The sequence below is a fragment of the Pocillopora damicornis genome, chromosome 14 (genome assembly GCF_964200805.1).
Source record: "Pocillopora damicornis chromosome 14, jaPocDami1.2, whole genome shotgun sequence".
NCBI lineage: Eukaryota > Metazoa > Cnidaria > Anthozoa > Scleractinia > Pocilloporidae > Pocillopora > Pocillopora damicornis.
The window spans coordinates 14,198,130-14,218,281 of NC_142683.1; the positions used below are offsets into that span (position 1 = coordinate 14,198,130).

A 20,152-nucleotide genomic window follows, 5' to 3' on the forward strand; every position below is an offset into this window, starting at 1 on the left:
TCTCTCTTTCGAGTGATATTGTTCATCATAAAGGGCTTGTTACCTATGGCTTTCTTCATTCATTGTATGTCTTCTGGCGTTCGGCCGAAACACACAAATAATAAGCCCAATGGCTCATACAATGTCATCTATCTGTTGTGAAGTGGAGCTGAAATTTTCCAACTCGGGGAGTTACAAACAGTACCAAAGAGGAGGTATACAAAGAAATCACTCTCCATTGTTCACTACTCAGTACCCTACTCAGCTTAGAATCTGAACGAAGCCTCTTATTTCACACAATGCACTAATATTGCAATACTTTATTCCTTGTTTTTTCGTCGTTTTTTTTTTTTAAATATAACAATCTATTTCACTGTCTCAAGCTGTTTGCCAAAACAAATTTGTCGACAGCTGTTGGAATTACTATACATTGTAAGATCAGGAGTCACTTAAACAATTTACATAGGCTCCAGAGTCCATTTTGAATGACGAGCCACCGAATGAGGTGAATATTTACGTATAAATTAAACTAACACGAAGTAGCTCTAAGTGGTGCTGTTTGTCGGAGCAATTGTCAACTGGGCGTTGACAATAATCGGGAATTGCATTGGTTTTGCTAGACTTTCCTTTGTAATTGGTCCAGAAAACTGGCGCCATTCTCCCAACCAATCAGATGCAAAACCAACACCAACCTCGACATGGTCACACGCGTTTTCCCGCGCTTCAGACGGTTTGCTTGTTTTTACTTTGAGTTCTCATTGGCCCTTCAAGATGTCTTCCTTTCTTCTAATTGTAATTACTTTGGTTTTGTTTTAACGACACTTATCAAAAATCACCCTTTAATGTTCATGATTTATGTCTGTGAAAGATACCCCTGTGACCATTAAAATGAAGTAGTACTGTTAAGTGGTATTGTGTATCACGATGTACAAAGTAGTTCTCGTTTAAAAGTGCGTGGAAGAAACCCTTATGTCTAGAAGCCAATGAGCAGAACTTCCGTGTGTTATTAAAACAGCATGCAGCCCGACACCGAGTCATTTTAGCCGGAGCCGGAGCGAGGGTTAAAATGATCTGAGAAGAGCCCAAAACATATCAGTATCCAAGAACACACACCGTCTTACTATTATCATCACTTTGGAAGGCATTAAGAAAATAAAAACTTTAAAAAAATGACCAAAAAAATTTTGAACAATCACGCGAGCGTGCGAGCGGGCTAAAGTACATTTTAGCCCGCAAAATGCGCTACAATGCCCGACAAAGTGATAACAATTCTTGTTCTGCTGCAAGGTGTGGTTCCAAGGTTTAGCTATTTGGATGAAACCATGGTGGCGATCTTTAAACAAGAACTACTGATTTCATTTACATTCATGCCACACATTCGACAGTTTATTATGGGAAGCGATGAATTGTCAATGAAAATATTAATTATTTGAATTTGGGCTTTGTAGCTGGAGAACTAAGAAAGCCATAAATTGATCTTTTATCGATGAAACCTATCTACAACCTATGCCTTATCTACAGCAGTATTATACAATATAAATTTTCATTGTATGACTTATTTAAGCAAGCTGTCATATAAAATATCACTTGTTCAGAACGAACAAAATTCGAAAAAACAGAACGCCTCTATTGACAAGCTTAATTATTTACATATCGTAAAAAAACTCAATATCTTAGGCTTCATGTACACGCTTCTTTAAAATAATTTCAGAGTAACCAATTTAAGATCTCCGGTTGACTTAAATCTCTTTTGGTCTCATTGAGACTAGTATCACAATTATCAAACTCAAACCCACAAACCCAGAAACCCTCACGCAACGGAAACATGGACCAGTGGGACCAATCAGCATCAAGCGCGCAAAAATTTTTGGCAGGCGCGCCAAATATGTACCAAGCGAAAAGAAAAGAGCGGGAAAAAATAAATTAAACTGACAAAACCTGAGTCAAGTGCAAGAAACATGTGGCAATTGAGAGCGCGCCAATCATGTAACCGGTGAAAAGTGGAGGACAACTTGAAGTCAGATTCACGCTTGCCAAGCACGAAAAAAAGAACATGTGAACTATTTTGAAATCACTACTGATTTCAGATATCCTTGGAGGATCTAAGAAAACAACCAATTTCGTGTCGCGATATTTCCGCACTTGGACATCCAATGCTGAGTATAGTTGTTCTCCAATAAGAGATTCAAGTTACATGTCTGGTAATTGTGACACTATTCTCAAGAGACCACAGAAAATAGGTCGGAAAATACATTGAAAGGGATTCCTTTAACTCTATGTTCATCGCAAGGAAGCCAGCCTCTTAGCTTAATACTCTCTTGGTACCTACACAATTCCAACATAGCTCTACAAAGAACTGAAAATATCACTCCTGTTGCCAGAATGTTTGTAGTTATCACGAGCAAGCTTAAAAGTCCACGACTCGTGCAATCTTCAGTACAATTTCGTGAAAAGTCGGTGTCGGCTTTGAATGGCACGAAGAAGCAAAGAATCACATATTTATAAACAATTAGAGTACAATCATATGTAAATATTTTCTCGTCTTCTTCGTAGAGGAGTAAATCTAAAAAATATTGGCTTTAAAACTTTTATACTCTATACCACAGCCTCTCCTGTTAAGGATGTTTTTTTAGCCTCCACGTCTAACGACAAGAATTATCGGCAAAAATTTCATCGCTTGTAAAATGTATAATTAATACTACTGTGAAAAATTCTTCAACTCTCGCTCGTAGTTGAAATCAACGTCAATGCGTTCTAGTTCAGTTTGCTTCTCGCTTTGTATTTTGAATTTCTCTTCTTGATGCTTGAAACTTCCCTTGATTATTCCATCGGGATGATAATGCCTTCGTATCACAGATCCTTAGCTTGCCCGCATCAAATGACCTTTAGCTCAACGTTTTTAATTGGCAATTTTGTTGTAAAGTATACTTTGATGATATTCCTAAGGATTGACTGCAAAGTCGTGATGAAGTTCATCACCCACTCTTTTCAAACGACAGAAAGTCCTTGACTTACAAGGATACCTCGTCATAGACATCGCTCGCTCTTTTCGATCGTCATAAACATGTCGTTACTGCGGAGTTTACAACGAAGGTGAAGTTCAGCAGTTCGTCAGCCGAAGGCCTTTGCCAAGAGTTCCTATGAAGCAGCGAGATTACTTAACCATAGTTGACAAAAAGGCGAAACCTGATGAAGCTTCTGTAACAAATTTTCATCCACTGCTAACACTAACAGTAACTGACAGAGATGCTACTACTCTGAACTACTACCTCATCTCTCCTTCGACTTCCGCTCTCACTACCGCATGTAGTTGCTGCTTCTCCTAACTCCAGTGCCGCCACTTCCTACTGAACATGACGCTGAACTTACCACCACTAGGCTTGCCAAAACCTGGGATAGCCAGCCACGCTGTAACTATCGTAAATATTTCTTTTCCTGATCTCCTTAATCAACAACTATCTCTTCTTTTGCATCTACAACACGTAACGCATCTATCACTGCATGGACTACCCCCGAAACAATGCCTGCCTAGTCTACCTACGTATCTCACTGCGGCAAGTGTTCTTGATTCACCTTCTCTCAATTCCATCATTACCACACCCTCCAGCATCTAAAGCTATCACCGCTTCTACCGAAGCCGTGGCTATCAACATTGATATTGCCTGGCAAGGCTTTCTAAAGTTGCGTTCTCTCGTCCCAAGCAACTACTTCCTATGGCTATGGTCACCGGCATCCTTGCTCACTCTTTGCATTAATCTCTAGCTACAACCGCTGACGCCATCTTCAGAGACTACTGCTACCACTGACTTCTGACACTAATGCTGATGCTTCCATAGCTAATGCTGCGGCATATAGGACTGTTGCTTCGTCTGTGTTTCCTTGATGCTGCTAATTTTTTCAACAACTACGTAGTGTAATTTCAACTTTTCCGTTTTTATGATTTTCCTTGGCAATACTATTGTAAAGCCGATTCTGCTCTGTTACTCTCTAAGAGTGCTGTTGCTGCTACTAACCAACACTTCCTGTTACGATATAACAAGCTCCAGTTATCATTCTTCTGAGGAGGGTTAGTGTCTTCTCTTGAATTTGGTTAATTGAAACGGTCACAGTTTCCGAGACAAAGCAAGCTAGATAAAGCAGAATATCTCACCAAAACCAGCATGATGCTTAGCAACATCTTTGGAAATATCGCAGGCTCATCGTATCATCAGAGCCAAAATTGCCACCTAGAAAATGTACCTGTGAATCTACGCTAACAAACGATCTTCCTCTGCCGTCCCCATCCTACCAACAAACACAACACTTTTCAGGAAAGTCCGTATCTAGGTACTCACTTTGTCAAAGTGGACTGAATAAACTCCCTGGCGTCCTCACACAGATCGTGCGGCAGCGAAGGCTCTGTAGGCTGCGTTGCAATCTTAAACAGGGCTGCCATTGGTTCGAACTCCGCCCATGGAGGCTTCGTCGTCAGCATCTCTACCACCGTGCATCCAAGACTCCTATACAAGAGACGAAGCAAGTTCGCAATCAAATTTCTCCTTAACGCCTTCTATAAAGCTGTTAAGTATTACATCATTAGACTTTTGAGAATTAAGTTTCACAACTGAACTTGTGCTGTACCAGATATCATACCAAATCTACACTGGAGACAAAGCAAATTCACAGTCAAAATTCTCCTTAACGCCCTCTATAAAGTTGGACAAGTATTACATTATTCAACTAAGGAGAATTTAGTTTCACAACTGAGCTTGTGCTTCACCAGATATCATACCACATTTACACGAGACAAATTAAATTCACAATCAAAATTCTCCTTAAAGCCCTCCAGAAAGTTGTACAAGTAGTACATCATTCGATTAAGGAGAATTTAGTTTCACAACCAAAATTGTGCTTCACCAGACATCATACCATATCTACACTGGAGACAAAGCAAATTCACAATCAAAATTCTCCTTAACGCCCTCTACAAAGTTGTTAAAACTTAATATAACTCGACTTTTGACATATATTTTAAAAACATGACCGGTTCCTCACCAGATGTCAGCCTTGCGCCCGTAGCCTTCCCCGTTTATCACCTCTGGTGCCATCCAGTATGGAGTGCCATGAACTGATCGAAAACCAGTTTTACTTCGAATTGTCTGCGATATTGAAAGATGAAGGTGTTAAGACAAGGCAGTAGTACCACATAAAATTACTGGTCCGTAGCTTTAATACAAAAGAGCAAAAAACATCTTAACAAGACCTAAATTGAAAATTTCAAGGATCAGAAACGTTCAGAGTAACAAAGCACATTTTAAGTCTTCTTCTTCACTTGAGAACAAGGTTCAGTGATTGAGTACAGTTACCTGTAATCTCTTGGACGCTCCAAAATCGGCTAATTTCACATTACCACGAAGATCTCTAAGGATGTTTGCACCTTAATTGTAGAGAACCAATAAACTGAATAAGTAGATTATATGATAATCGTAATTAGTTTCTTAATATCTCCAAAAGACCTATTTCTGTTGCTATCTTCAGCCAGTTTTGCGTAGTCAAGTATCAGGCCTCTTTTATACTCATGTGCGGTATTTTCATATTTCAATACGGGTATAAATTTTAGCGATCTTTGCGCCTTTTTCGTTATGACAACAACTCCTGACAAATTTAAGCCATAGAATTTAAAGTTTTGACATCTCAAGGTTTGTCTGTAGCCCAGAGAAGTATCAGGTATATCGGCTTTCTAGTGCCAGACCCCTTAGGCCCTCCTTAAAAAATTAATGCTTAGGGCTTAGGCCACACAAAGGCTTCGTCAGAGAAAAGGCGAGCAATGAGTTAAAAAAAACACAATAAAACATCTCCAGATCCATTGCTGTTTGAATTTCGATCTATGCAACAAGGATATATGTGCAATCAGCTCTGTATCATAGCACTCAATAGACTGTTTCTCTAGGGTGTAGTAATCTCATTCAGTTTACCTTTGATATCTCTGTGTACAATTAGAGTCGCGTGAAGGAAGGACACTCCTTCTAGAATTTGTCTTGTATATTTTCTCGTTAAACTCTCATTGAGAGCACCATGTTGTTTGATATGGTCGTGTACCGATGACTGTGGAATGTATTAAAAAAGTATGCATTAGTTTCCAGAAGAGGAACAACAGAATGGTTAGCAACACAAGTTTTGCATTAGAAACACTCGGCGCGTAAACGAGTTTTACACAACTAGACTGAAAATAGTCTTATTTTTTACTGGGTGTCGAAGGAGCTCCTGAATTGCATAGGCCTTCTTTTCGCTCTGCTATTGGTCTTCAAATTATACCAGCCCCTCTTAACCAGAGAGACGTAAAACTGAAACCAACCGCGTTTCAACCGCGTTTTCCCGCGCTATCGGCCATTTGCCTTTATTCAGTTTAAGTTCTCATTGGCTTCTATTGATGTTACCCTTTGTTTTGATTGGCTAATGTTACCATATGACCACTTTAGCTTTAATCTTATTAAATCATTTGAAATGAATCCTGGAATACACTTAATCAGAAAAATGACGGCTTAGAACCGCATACAGATTCAAAAGGAACGCATTGAATACAGAGCTGGCAAGGATACGAAACGGTCAGAACAGTTAAAGAAGACAACAGATGAATAAAAGTTATACTTTTAAGTTAATTTCAATTAGGAAATTTGGACTAGTATCCAAACTGTGCACCTACGCCACCCCTAACCCAACGTTAACCCTAACTTGTTATCCATTGACTCTTGTTGGGTTAGGGAAGGAGTAGATGCGTAGTTTTTCAGATACTGACATTGATCTGGCAATTCTCACCCCAGGCATGTATTCCATAAATATGTAGACATGCAGATCTGTCTGTTGTGTCCCATAGTATAACACTATTCTGTCGTGTCTGAGATTCTTTAAAAGATCGATCTCTGCTTCGAGAGCTTTCACTTCCTGAAGAAAAACAAAGAACCATAAAGCTTTAACACCAATCTTACGACCAGGCTACTGAGTGCTTTACAAAATGGCGGCGCCCACAGCCAAACTTTTTACCAAATTTGGAGACAATTTTCGAACGATTAAGAGACTTGAAGAGAACTCAAGACGTGAAACGCCGTAAAATATTTATCCATACTTTTAAATAGTAGGGATAAAATTTCGTGGTTTTATAGATCAAGCTTCTCTTTCAATGCTCTCCTGGTTTAACCCTATTGCGGCCAAGATCTCATTAGTAATTTTCCTTACTGTGTGCCATACAATTTTTATGATGTTACTTCGCCGGATAATTCGGTATTGGATCAACTAATAATCCCCCAAGACATTTTTTTTCGAATCTCATTTCTAGTATGCTTGATATTGTATCGATATTGTAAGGAGATATGCTGTTTCGGTCACTTCCCACGTTGCTGGAAGTTGATGACAAACCTTTTGGGTCGCAGTGTTGAGGAGCCCAACTTCAACTTGTTTGACGGCTAATTCGCTCCCTGTATCATGGTCATGACACATGTATACCTATACAAGAAGAAACAACTCAAATTAATGACAATTTACCTACAACTAGTAAAATCATGACAGGAATTCTTCGTCCAAACAAAGACGCTTACACCCCAAGGGAAAAAGTCTTCGTTGTTCATTGCCTGAATCATATACTTTAGTTTGTTAATGCATAAAATCTAGTAATATCACTAGGAACTTAAAATCCAGGCAAATGTGTTTTATCTCATGCATAGTAGAAAACAGAGCCGTAATATGGAACCAGAGGTGTTGATATCAAATGAAAAAAGTAAGTCAAAAAGGGGGCACTTAATATACTGAGAAAAGATGTAGCAATGTCAGTATTGTAAGTAATGTCAGCAGTGTAAGAGATTTAGACCTTGAAAAATGTTACGTTGGAAGTTAACGCTAGCTTCATGTATATAAAGTTAGTTTTTTTAAGCATTGTAGTGCAAGTATTATTAATGTTGGAAGAAATGTACGCAGCGTAAGTAACGTTTGTCCTGTAAGTAATGTTGCTTTACAATGTGTAAAAGGTCTGATAAGATCAAGAAGTAACCAAAATAAATGTATCAAATCTTACTTGACCAAACGCTCCTGCTCCGAGAAGCTTCCCTTTCGTCCAGTTTCGAGGCACCTCAAGCACTGAGGGAAAAATTGTCCATCACAGAATAAATTGTCAGAAGTAAAACAACGTAATGATCCCAAAACTTGACTTTTAAGTCTCTAGGCCTTTAAATAAAGTGGAGCCACACTATATCATACTCCTTCGCATACCTTAACCATCATGTTGATTTGTAATAACATTAAAGTAGTATTCGTGTGGCACAGCAACAGGCGTTTTCCTAATGATTAGAGCACTGGGCTTCAAGCCTTCTCCAGAGTTTCTATTTGGGAGTAAACACTGTACTTGCAAAGTGTCGCTTATACTCCACCCAGAAGTATAAGTGAGTAGTGGTTTGCTGCTAGGAAAACCGAACAAATACTAAACCGCATTTTGATTGGCTGCCGTACAACCAAACCCAAAGTAATCACAGCAGCCAATCAGAACAAAGGTAAATATCACAAGTAGCCAATAAGAATTCAAAGTAAAAAGGAGCAAACTACAGAAAGCGCGGGAAAACGCGAGTGACCAAGTCGCGGTTGGTTTTATTTTAATTTGATTGGTTGAAAGTGTGGTGAGAGTTTTCTGCACCAATCACAAAGCGAATGAAAAGCAAAACCAATGCATTCGCAGATAAAGTTGCTCAATTCTTTTTACCTTTTGTTTCTGTTATTGACATGTCTTTAAGCTTCTGCACGGCGACTTCGAGCTCAGACTCTCTTCCAGGTCTTTTTGTGTTTATATCGATGTCAGCGATCAAACCACTACTGCTACTACTGCTGCTGGCAGGACTAATTTGCTGGTCTATTCTCATCGACAGCGGGATTGGTTTGCGAGAATTCTGTGTACCATTGTATCTTTGGCTTCCTGAAAAAGGAAAAAAAAGAAAGAGATCAACTTACATGCTCGCTCACAGAAACCTGACTATGTCGTGGTTTGATAACACCAGACATTCAAACCAAGGATGAAAAAAAAAAACACTTTCACATTTCACCCAAGCTAGTCTCTCTCGTCTTCGATTTCGATGGCCTTTCTGCCAAATTAAACTCATTCATGTGGTCAAAAAAAATTCAAGAAATGGCTAAAGGATATCAAAAACTTTGTTTAGAGGAAAACACATTGACCTGTATTTTGTACTTTTCGATTGAGCGTCAATCAAAAAAATCACAACGGCCAATCACATGAAAGGAAGACACCTCTAAGAGCCAATGAGAACGCAAAGTAAAAACAAGAATACTGCTTAAAGCGCGGGAAAACGCGGGCGACCGAGACGTGATTAGCCTTAGTTTTGCATCTGATTGGTTGATAGAATGGCGCCAGATTTCTGAACCAATCAGAGAGCAAAGTAAAGCAAACCAATACAGTTTCGCATCACTTTGGAAATCAAAGTGCTCTGTGAGCAAACTCGTGAATTGACACATGATTTTTTAGATTATGTTTAATGTTATCTGGTTTAGGGAATTTTGTGGTTGATTGTCATATCTAGAGTACGAGCAGTAGTTCAGTGTTCGCTAATGTAGCAAAGAAACAAAGTAACGTTTGGATAAGAAGGCATTACAATTGAAATGATCATGCTATTACATTTGACAAGGTGGATGATGTCATGTGTTTTAAACGTCTATCATTTTTGTTCCTGGTTCAAAAGAAAAGGTTGGAAGTAAATGTGGGTGAAAAGTGAAATTTACTGTCTTTCGTTGTAAATATTAGAAAATCAAGGCAATACTGTCTTAATGAAAACATTAACGATTCCCTCTTTATCAAATGAGACAAACGGGAACGAGTTTTGAGTGATATAACTAAACCAAGCCTGCCACCGTCATTTTGGATCTCCGCCTGGGTAGATTTAGGTCACGTGCTAGGCAACGTATGATCAATAACAAGATAGAATTTCATTTCAGGCCTATTTATCAATTTTGTGGTGTGTAACTTTCGCATTTTAGTACGTTGTATGTATGTTGAATCTTCAAATTGTCTTGAAACTTAAAAGAAAATTGTTCTTTAAAAATTCACTGAAAATCGGTAGCTAAAATTGTTTGTTTAGGTGTTATCTGATTTTCGTGTTAACTTGTTATTTCGTCAGTCGCCGGCATCTTTTGTTGCTTCACACAGGAAAAACACACGCGACGAAACGTAATGATCAATTTTGTCCTCAATCTCACGCTATAACAGAAAAAGCTTTTGAACATCTGTAAACTCCGAGCGCTTCGCAGTAAGTGATATTTTTAATGAATCTTCGGATTGTTTTCAAGTTCAAGGATTGTAAATTACAATTTTATGAAAAACGAAGGTTGTTCTGTTATTTCAGTATGAATCCTTGCATGCCTGCCAGTCGCTGGCGCCGCTTGTTGAAACTAAAACGAAAAAAAAACTCTTTTAAGATTATCATTGGCTTCTTTTTCACCCCACCACTATTCTTAGCAACAAAGGTCGCCATTTCGTCTGTTTATTGCTCGCCAAAAACTATAAAATGCACTCAAAAGCCTAAAATCTAAAAAAAGTTTACAGGAATCGACCAATCGAGCGAGCGAGCGAGCGAATGCCATTCCCCACATCGTATCTATAACTCGCTCTTGCGCATGCGCGCAATTCACGAGTTAAAAATGAGAAGGAGTTGAAGACGAAAGTTTATCGATCATTTTACTTCTGTGTCATACCGTCATTATAGTCCACATCTGGTCCTCCTATCGTGTGACTTCTCCTTCTCGGGTACGTATGAGCTTTACAGTCGGTTATATCTTCTTCTGCAGATTAAAAAAACCGGTATGGATTCATTTTGTGTAAAATTGAAACATCTCAATTAAAAAAAGATCTGTGATCAGAGGCAAAAGAATAACTCCTTAAAAGAAACTCTACCTGAGGAAAACATTCCACTAGCCACCACCAGTGAGCTGTTTGATGCTGATCTTGTAGAGTTGTAAAATGATTGCATTTCCCCTCCACTGAAAAATAAATTGTAATTTTAACATTCATTTGTGTCCTTCTCTGGACACAGTTGAAAATCCGTCAGAAAAAGTACTTCATCTAGCCTTTCACTACCAATGGTGACCAGTAATCACTTCAGAAATGATATTGATATCTACATTACCTGTCCACAGAAAAGGATGATCCTCTCCAAGAACCTTCAGAGCTTGGACTGGAAACAACTCTTACCTAGGAACAAGGCAAGTAATAAGGATTACTGAAAATGGAAGAGATCTTCGCTGTAATGAACACTACTTAAACAGCATTGACCTGTGGGTACAATGCTCTAATACTGAGTTAACAAGCCAACTAGGAGCTGGTCATTATGTTGGTTCCAAAAAAACCCATGAAGTGATGAATAAATGACTGTAAGTCTAAGAAAATCATATACATGAACTACCAATAGAGAAATGAATACAAAAAGCAATCTTCCCAGTAATGAACACTACTTTAGCAATAGTGAGAATAAGGCCTGGAAAAAAATCAATAACAAGGATTACTGTTAGAGTAGAAGATGAAATTTTCCAATGCAGTTTCCAAGTTTTTTATCAAGCAGTAAGTTCACAACCATGCAATGTATTGGATCTAATTAACAAATGGATTCCATCTTTCCCTTGCTTCTGTTCAGTAGTAGATCGGAACAAAGAAATGGCATGTGAGACAGAATACCTGATCACCTGATGAGGGCTAACAGTATACCGTTGTGATTTTATAATCTTTGTTACTAACAACCAATTACATCAAGAGACATCCTATTGGAATACACAACTACAGTAGATATACAGTTCACTACAATGAGTAACTACAAACATTTTGCGATTGTGTTCATAAATTACCTGACTGTGTGATAGCGGATCGTACCACATATTCAATCGTCTATGAAATCTGGGAACCACCTGAAGATAAAGGAGGAAAATTAAATTCATACTCCCAACTAAATTTTCCAGAAAAGTCTGGTAAGATTAAGAACGAAAATAACTACCGCAAAAAAATTGCATATTCCTACAACAATTTTTGAAAAAACTACAGGATCACATTTGTTTTCTGATAAATACCTTCTGGCCTTTAGGACAGAGCATGAAAACTTTTGAATTTCAGCTAGCCCTGTGCCACCATGTAAAATAATTTGAAAATTTTCCTTGTCTGCCACCTATTAACACTACCTTTCAAGCTGAAAATTTTTGGGGGGGGAAGGGGTAATCAGAATTTTTGGATCAATATCAGTATCAAGGCAACTGCCCACCTACCCCTCCCCTGACCCAACTACAGTCAATTGATAACAAGTTAGGGTGAATGTTGGGTTAGGGGAGGGGTAGGTGGGCCATTGCTTAGATACTGATATTGATCCAAATTTTTATAACTATTAACAAGATATATTTTTTTCCCTCTTAGTCTTAGTCTTAGTCACATAAAAGATGAGAATATTTAGTAGAACATATAATTTTCAAGATTGATTATGAAGCATACCACATGATCTTGGCTTTCTGGTATAAATTCACCTTCACCCTGTAATAGAACCAAGAAAAATGTATTAACCCTTAAAACTTCTGTGAGTGACCAAGATGGAATTTTCCCCAGAATATTAATACAATATCGAGCATACAATAAAATAACAAGAATAAACATATTAATAAGGGGATTGTAAGTTGATTCAACACCAGATTCTCCAAACTAACATCAAAAAAACTGCATGCCAGATGGTATGGAGAATTACCAATGAGATCTTAAGGGTGGTTAACGGTGAGATGTATGAGGAAAAAAGGTTGATTCTTGGTTGAGTTTTTAAGTATGTGTCAAAGTGGAGTTTAAGGCTTAAACTTCAAAGAAAATAAAGTAGACTGATCCATTCCTTAAAGAGCTTGCAGAGGACTTGAATCCTGATTTTTTTAAAACAAAATTTATCTCCTCAGAAATGCAATCTTATATAACTACCAAAACAGGTACTGTGAAAAATGTTTAGTGTTCAAAAAAGTACAGCATAACACTCTACATCTCATACATGACTGTTTCCTTCATTCTCAAACCCTCTTTCCTAATTGTCAGAAGAAAATATGTGTCAATCAACGCTCAATCACAACTTACCCTGACCATATGGAAAGGCTGAGCTGGGAATTCATCATGATGGAATCCTGGAGGGGGAGAGTTTCGGCCTCTGGTGTTGATATTACTGGATGACATATACTGCACATTGATGTATCTTGATAAACTTGGTGTGTTGGGTGGATCCACTGCCATGTAAGCGATCTCATCAGGGGTTGACTGAGACCTGGAGAGATGCCTTAAATCCTCATTAATCAGGAACTAAATATTGTGAGTGAGTATTTGAGTAAATATCAGAAGAACAAAAGGCTACACAAAATGTAAGGCAGGTTACCTGATTCCAAGTCCATAACTTCTTGGTTGTCTTTTTTTCTATTCATTTAAGAGAAATGACAAAATTACTCGTTACAAAAGATTGTCATTTATACATGTAGTAGGGTCTTGCCAACTATTTTAAATTCTGCAACTTTCTAAGCTTTTTGTCAAAATTTTCGACTCTTTCAGTGATCTATAATTGGGAAAAGAGAAAGCAAGTTTCTAAATAAAAGAAACTGTGGTGCAGCTGATGTTTCTTGTATTATCCTTCCCACAATCCTCCTGGTGGAAGGCTGATGCTGAAAACATCAGCTTTAGAAACTGTCTGCCAGGGTGGCCAGTTTATATTTTCAACCACATTGAAAAAACCAACTTATCCTACGATTGCAAAGCTAATTTCACAATGATAACACAGCCATAACTGTGGTAACTTACATATAGCAACAATCCTTGCATCGAAAGGACAATTGATGAGAAAAAACATTAAAACCAAAACAATTTGTGACAGGGGATTTCTTAACTCTCACTTACATAGAAAGGTTTGCCAAAGAGAGATCCAACCTTTGGGTTGCTTGGAGGCATCACTGACGCATTTGGCACATTAGATTTGTGACTGTTGTAGTCACTGATGCCATTAGGTAGTGACAAGAGTATTCTAAGGCTGGTGAGGTGCTGGCTTCTGTCCAAGATTTCAATTGCTTTGTCAAGATCAGACTGGCTTACAAGAGGAATTGCATTCTAGAAGAAAAATAATGAGGGTCAACCTTTTAACCCTTAAACTCCCATGAGTGACCAAGACAGAATTTCTCCTTACAATACCAATACAATATCAACCAGATAAGAGATAAGAATGAAGAAAAATATTAATTAGTTGATCCAATACTAAAGTCTTTGAAATAACATTATAAGAATTGTATGGTTGACAGTAAGGAGAATAACAAATTTGATCTAAGAGTTAAAGGGTTAAACCCCTAAGAGTAACCAGCATCTACATGTAATTTCTCCTCACAGTACTACTGCTGAATCTTTCATTAATATCATGAGAATAAGGGATGAGATCCCCAAGTTAAGAAGCTATGATTGTTTAATGAATTCTCCTTGTCAGTACTGAAAGAATGTTTAGAGAAAAGTATGGAGAAAACTGATACTGATGTAATAACTTAATCCGAATTTAGCAGAAGTTTGTTCACAAAGCAGTGTCTAAGTTTACTGCTTCAAGGTAAAATTTGGAATTTGGAGCTACAGCTAATAATGTTTCAACTAAAGAAGGTTCTTGTAGAATATTTCACCCAAATTAAAAACCTGTTAACCTAACTGGGGTACCTTTCACTTATAACAAAAGAGAACAAAAACACACCTCATTGCTGACATAGTTCATCGACAGATCCTGACCATACGCTGTCTTGACTTTTGAAAGTAACTCAGATAGAATCACAGGTCTGGCGATTGGAATGATTCTTATAACAGAAAATAAAAGTTAACATTGATAACAAGGCTGAGTCAATGTGTCGTGTTCTTTGGTAAGAAACTTTACTCTAACAGGGCTTCTCTCTCCACCCAGAAGTATAAATGGGTAGTAACAGTGAACTGTTAAGGAAGCCTAGTCAAATGCTGAGGGGGGGGGGGGGGAGGGTTAACCTTATGATGGACTACCATCTCAAACAGGGGAAGACTTAAATATTCTGCACCCCTTCATGCTAGGGAGACTGGAATAAGCACCAACTAGGTGGACCACTTAGGTTGAGTACAAACTTTACCAAAACCAATCTTGATACAGTGAAAATGAAAAGGTTTACTGTAACTCATTTTCTATGAATCCTTACCTCTTTTCACCTTTAAATTCAAATTTGATGCGAACTTTCTGTTCCATCATGTGAATATTGTTGTTCACATTTTTTGCTCTGTGGGTCTGAGATCTGGAGGATTCACTCCCAGGGCTGAGGTATCCACTTTCCAGATCATCATCTGCATGAATAATTTCAAGAATCAATATCATTTTATTTTTTCACCCTTAAGTTAACTCTTTAGCACTTAACCTTTAAACTCCCAGAAGTGATAACATCTTAATTCTCCCTATATCATCCATACATTCTTCAGCCAACAAGTGATGAGAATAAAGGAAATGATCACCACTGCTCATTTAAAAAATTCTCTTTGTAAGAACAGGAAACAAATTTATAAATAAAACAGTGCAGAGAGTAAAGTGTACATATTGGTAAAAACAGCTAAATCTCCAACTCCTAGAAGTGATTAACATGCAATTTCTCCCTATAATATTCATATATTATCCAGCAAACAGGTAATGAGAACATTCAAACTAATCGGATAGAAATTCTTGTCTTGATCTAACACCAAATTCTTGTAACTACTTTGCAAGTAAATGTGTAGCAGCCAGAGGGGAGAATTAACAATCAGATCTTGCCTCTTATCAACTACATTGGCTACTCATGAACTTTGAGTAATGGGAATGATAAAAAGAAAACTATATCAGTCTGAATTTTCATTAATTATAGAATTCTTCTTACAAATTACATGTACCTTAAAGTTTATAGAATGGTAAAATGAGATTTTCAGATTTCATTTGGACTTAACAGCCATCTTAATCACAATTATTAAATGTACTGTCAATGGGCACCAAAGACTTCAAGTAAACTTTATTTGACAAATTTACATCATGGGCAATCCTGTATAGAATGATCAATGTAAGTTTCTACACAATAATAATTAATTTTAACATAGAGAAACTTCTTTTGATCACTCTACAACTGGCTAAATTATTTAACTACAAACATGGAGACTTTAATTTCTGGAATCAACTTAAACGGAAACAAAGCTGATGGGAATTTAATGGGATCTGACATATCTTTTTAAATTAAGTTATAATTTGCTACTATATCTATAAAACTATAGCCTTTTTGTGTATTACTAGTTTTCTACTAGTATTGCAAGTAGCCTTTATCATTTCATTAATTAGATATACCCAATTCAGCCTCTGGCTACCAAAATATCTAAAAAAAAGTCTATCTAACTCTCTAAGCCAAAACAAAATTGTCTGACCTCAAGGCTTGATATTGAAAACAAATTGATATTCTAAACATGTTTTCAACTAACAGGGTTGAAGTAAACTATAAGTTAATTTTCAGAAGGAATATTTACTCCAATTTACTCTCATAAAGAACTCAACTTTTCTTTGGCTACATTTTAAACAAAACTTTTTTTATGATAAACAAGTGAGGGGCACTGCACAAATCGAAATGGTAAAAACATGTTTTATTTCTTGCATAAATACTAATGACAGATGAAAAAGTTGTCCTTAATAAATCTAATTAAAAAACCCATTTGGATGGTTTTTTCTAACTGAGTGAGGAATTTACAATTACAAGCATGTAAATTGTTAAGTAAATATACTGTAAAAGGCTTTCCAAGCCACACAAAGATCTCCCAGAATAACAAAAACTGTCCGCATTTTTCCTTCAATTCCTTTGCGTTCTGAGTATTAAATTTCTCCTGGAAACTAATCTCCACGCACAGTCAACAAATTGCGACTCTGACAAGATTTTCGATTTCAAATGCGGAACAAAGCAAACCATAAGCTTAAAAATTTGGTTTTATCGACTGTTTTCACTTGATAATGTAACTTAGTCACTGTAGTGGAGAGTTTCTAAAGTTGATGTTTTGAGTACTAGCCAGAGATTTTAATAAGTGAAACCAGAGATTTACCCACTGGAAACAGCCTTGAGTTCACTGGATAATGTAACTTGGTCACAGGAAAGAGTTTCTAAAGCTGCCATTTTGAGTGTAAGCCAGAAATTTTCATAGTTGAAACCAGAAATTTTCCCTCTGGAAACAGCACTTTATATTTGAGTTTGGTCCTTAGAAAATTTCCATATTATTGTGCAGGAAACGAAACCGCATCAAAAGGTGAAATAGAAGACCAAGGAACATGCACTGTACACATGCATCAATATCCGGCAGGCTTCAATGAATAATTCACGTAGAGAATCTTAGGTGTATCATCTTGACACCTCTTAGGAAGACACAAATTTTTAAAATCCTTTAAAATAAGGGTATGTTGACTCATTGATGTTGACAAGCTAACATTTCTCACAATCATTGTAATATTAAGTCCACTGAGGAAAAGTAAATTATCATTTAAATGAAGCTTGACAGATCAGCTATCTTAGCAGTGATTAACTAATTTGATGGAGTAAAAGTTATATGTCAAGGAGTAGCAGACGGTTTACTACTTTAAAAATGATTAAATTAGTGAAAACGGATGTTTTGGGGCAGTGAGCCGAGTTGTTTACAGTGTATGTTGTTGATCTTCAAAGATGAAGATATCAAAAATGTGAAGTTAATTAAAGAGGTTTATTAAGAATGGTTTGCTAAGTTTCACCTTAACCCAATTTGTCAAGTTAATTTTGACATAGGAAAGAAGTGTCAAGTCCTCGTAGATTTTATTGGCAAGGAAGAGTGTTTTGATCCTTAGGCAATATGAATGTAAAGTAATATTTATTGAAAAGTGAAATTTAGAGAACCAGACAGAATAATTAGTCTTCTCTTTGTTCTACTCTACAATAGAGTTTAAGCCATGGGATTACGAGCTATTTTTAATTTCATGATACAAATTAATGCGCGCTGATATGAATGCTGCTTTGGGGAATCAGGTTTCAAAGTAAATAATTTTTCTTAGAGAAAAACAAAAAATTTTGTGGAAGATTCAAAGCATGACCAACGGCTGCAAGGAAGACTGCCTATAAGTCAAGTATATTTTTCCTTTGGGTCATGCGATCACAGCACGTTAGATTGGTAAAACTCCAAGATTTTCTCACTCGAAATCTCATTAGCACAGTTGGCGACCTAAAGAAACGGCGAGTCTAAATCCGGAAAAAAATGCGTCCTTGTGGGATAATTTGGTCTTTTTGAAAAGGAAATAACATCAATAAACAGAATCCCTCGTACATAAATACGCTTACATGCTAATGACGCATTATTATAATTTGTTCGCGAGAGACAACTTTAATTTAAATTTTCACCTATGACATTCGATTTTCCCAAATATGGAAGCAAAATTCTCCTCCGGATGATAAAAATTCTGTAAGCGGAGGGACAAATCAATGTAGTGAGAGGTTATCCCCTTTGGATGTTTGGACAAACAACTCATCCAAAGGTTTAGGTGTATTAAGAAAAAACAGTGCACTTAGGTTTAAAGGCCAAAATGTATTTGGTGCCAGAGGCATGTTTTTTGTGCGATCGAACGTTCTTCACACGAGAACCTCGACAATAAAATATTAACATACCACCACGCACCAAATGCTGAAAATGAGTGCGATCGATCTCTAAAAAACTTATCGCCGAAAGTACGAAAATAACCTTACCGTACTTAAGTGCGGAGCGTAAAATAACCAGAACATTAGACACAAACTTGCACTAAAGGATTTCATTCACGGTCACATTCTGATATGTATACAGCTGACAAAAAATATTGCACACTTGTCTCCAACAACTTTCGCTCACTACTAAGTTTTTAAAGTCAGTGGAGCTAGAGCCATTTTCAGGGATACAGTAAAGAGAAAACGAGGCTCGACGATTATCCTGTAAAGTTCCTTAGAAAATCGAACGTAGTCGATGTAAAAGGAATTCTGTCATCCGTTTGAATTCAATCGGAAATATATTACCAAGTCCTTCATTTGTCTGCCAGCCGTAACGAGGATACAGAACTACGAGATCTAAATTTAATGCGTAAATGTTCACGAACTATACACGAGTGTCACAAATTGTACAAACATAAACCTCAGGCTTTTGTGAAATCAGAACGTACGCGAGACCACAAACGAACATGAAAATACACAATTAGTGTTGGACGAGGCACCGCTGAGCGAAACGGAAATTTACAACTCGTGCTCAAACGCTTTAAAGAAACTTAAAAATTGCATATTGCGACAACAGAGGACCAAGGCTACGGTCCATTTTTGTAATTAAGAAACAACTAGAGAGACTCCTTTAAAGAAAAAAAAAAGCAATACTTGCATTATACCTCCCCAGCGAAGCGGAAGACAAAATGACATTTCATAGCAAGAGAATTCTACTGAAAGTTTCAAGCAGTGACTCGAAATACACTGGCTTGTAAAAATTGATAAGAGGAGTAGCTTTATCCGCTAGAATTCTAGAATAAGTCCTTACCCATTTCAAAATATCCTCTCTTCACTTGCTGAAAAATTTCAAGAGTCCATGAACTCTACATTACAGACGCAATTGTTAAGATTCCCTCCGATGATGTCTGAGAGATTCGAAGACTGTTTTCCTGTGGCGTGAGCAAAATCGCATTTTCGTTACACAGTGATAGAGATACCCTTCTTCATTCTTTTCGAGATAATAGATACACGCTTGCAGCGGGACATTTCAAAGATCACTTGTTGACAATAGCAAGACAAAATATATACAAAACGAAATCTACAGCGCTTACCTTTTCTATAGAAACCCGCTAGCTGAGTGTCTTGTGTGCGCGCCGTTTTAAGAAACATGCGAAGATGTGTTTAAAAGGGAAATATCATACAGCTGCGTTTTTCTAGTTGTCCATCATCAAACGTCAGGTATCGTTCCCAAGTTACTAATGTCAGTGCAGGCGAACTTTAATTTCATTGCAAGTGTGGGAAAAACAGCGAAGACCTTCTGAATCGTCGATCAGGGAAATCAAATACATTCTCATCCCCAGGTTCCACTGAATTATGCCTAGCACGCCTTGTAGTTTATTGCAAGGTTTTCGGGTTATCTTCGTCTATAATCGTGAGG

The 20,152-nt window shown here is 37.3% G+C and overlaps 1 protein-coding gene across 2 annotated transcripts; it reads right to left on the minus strand.

Moving 5' to 3' along the window:
• Positions 1-284: 284 nt before the first annotated feature.
• Positions 285-20,061, minus strand: LOC113665784 (mitogen-activated protein kinase kinase kinase 3). Of its 2 annotated transcripts, none has more exons than XM_089193507.1 (21): positions 19,827-20,061; positions 19,544-19,664; positions 15,184-15,325; positions 14,718-14,817; positions 13,892-14,098; positions 13,380-13,417; positions 13,088-13,271; positions 12,473-12,511; positions 11,842-11,901; positions 11,130-11,194; positions 10,898-10,983; positions 10,699-10,785; positions 8,702-8,911; positions 8,024-8,085; positions 7,372-7,458; positions 6,775-6,900; positions 5,934-6,063; positions 5,325-5,395; positions 5,014-5,117; positions 4,314-4,478; positions 285-3,117 (listed from the first exon to the last, which is right to left on the minus strand). In XM_089193507.1, the coding sequence occupies exons 2-21, from the start codon at positions 19,545-19,547 to the stop codon at positions 3,036-3,038; spliced, it is 2,049 nt and encodes a 682-aa protein (XP_089049633.1). In that variant the 5' UTR covers positions 19,548-19,664; positions 19,827-20,061; the 3' UTR covers positions 285-3,035. The 2 variants fall into 2 exon arrangements, with proteins under 2 accessions (XP_089049633.1, XP_089049632.1); XM_089193506.1 differs by having other exon boundaries at positions 13,088-13,283; positions 19,827-20,058.
• Positions 20,062-20,152: the final 91 nt, after the last annotated feature.

What these genes read in the sequence shown, in the direction of transcription:
- LOC113665784 (XM_089193506.1), bottom strand. An exon ending in GAATTTAAAGGTGAAAAGAG is followed by an intron (nt 14,818 to 15,183) that starts GTAAGGATTCAT and finishes TTCTGTTATAAG; the next exon opens with AATCATTCCAATCGCCAGAC. An exon ending in GAGCAGGAGCGTTTGGTCAA is followed by an intron (nt 7,459 to 8,023) that starts GTAAGATTTGAT and finishes CTTCTTGTATAG; the next exon opens with GTATACATGTGTCATGACCA.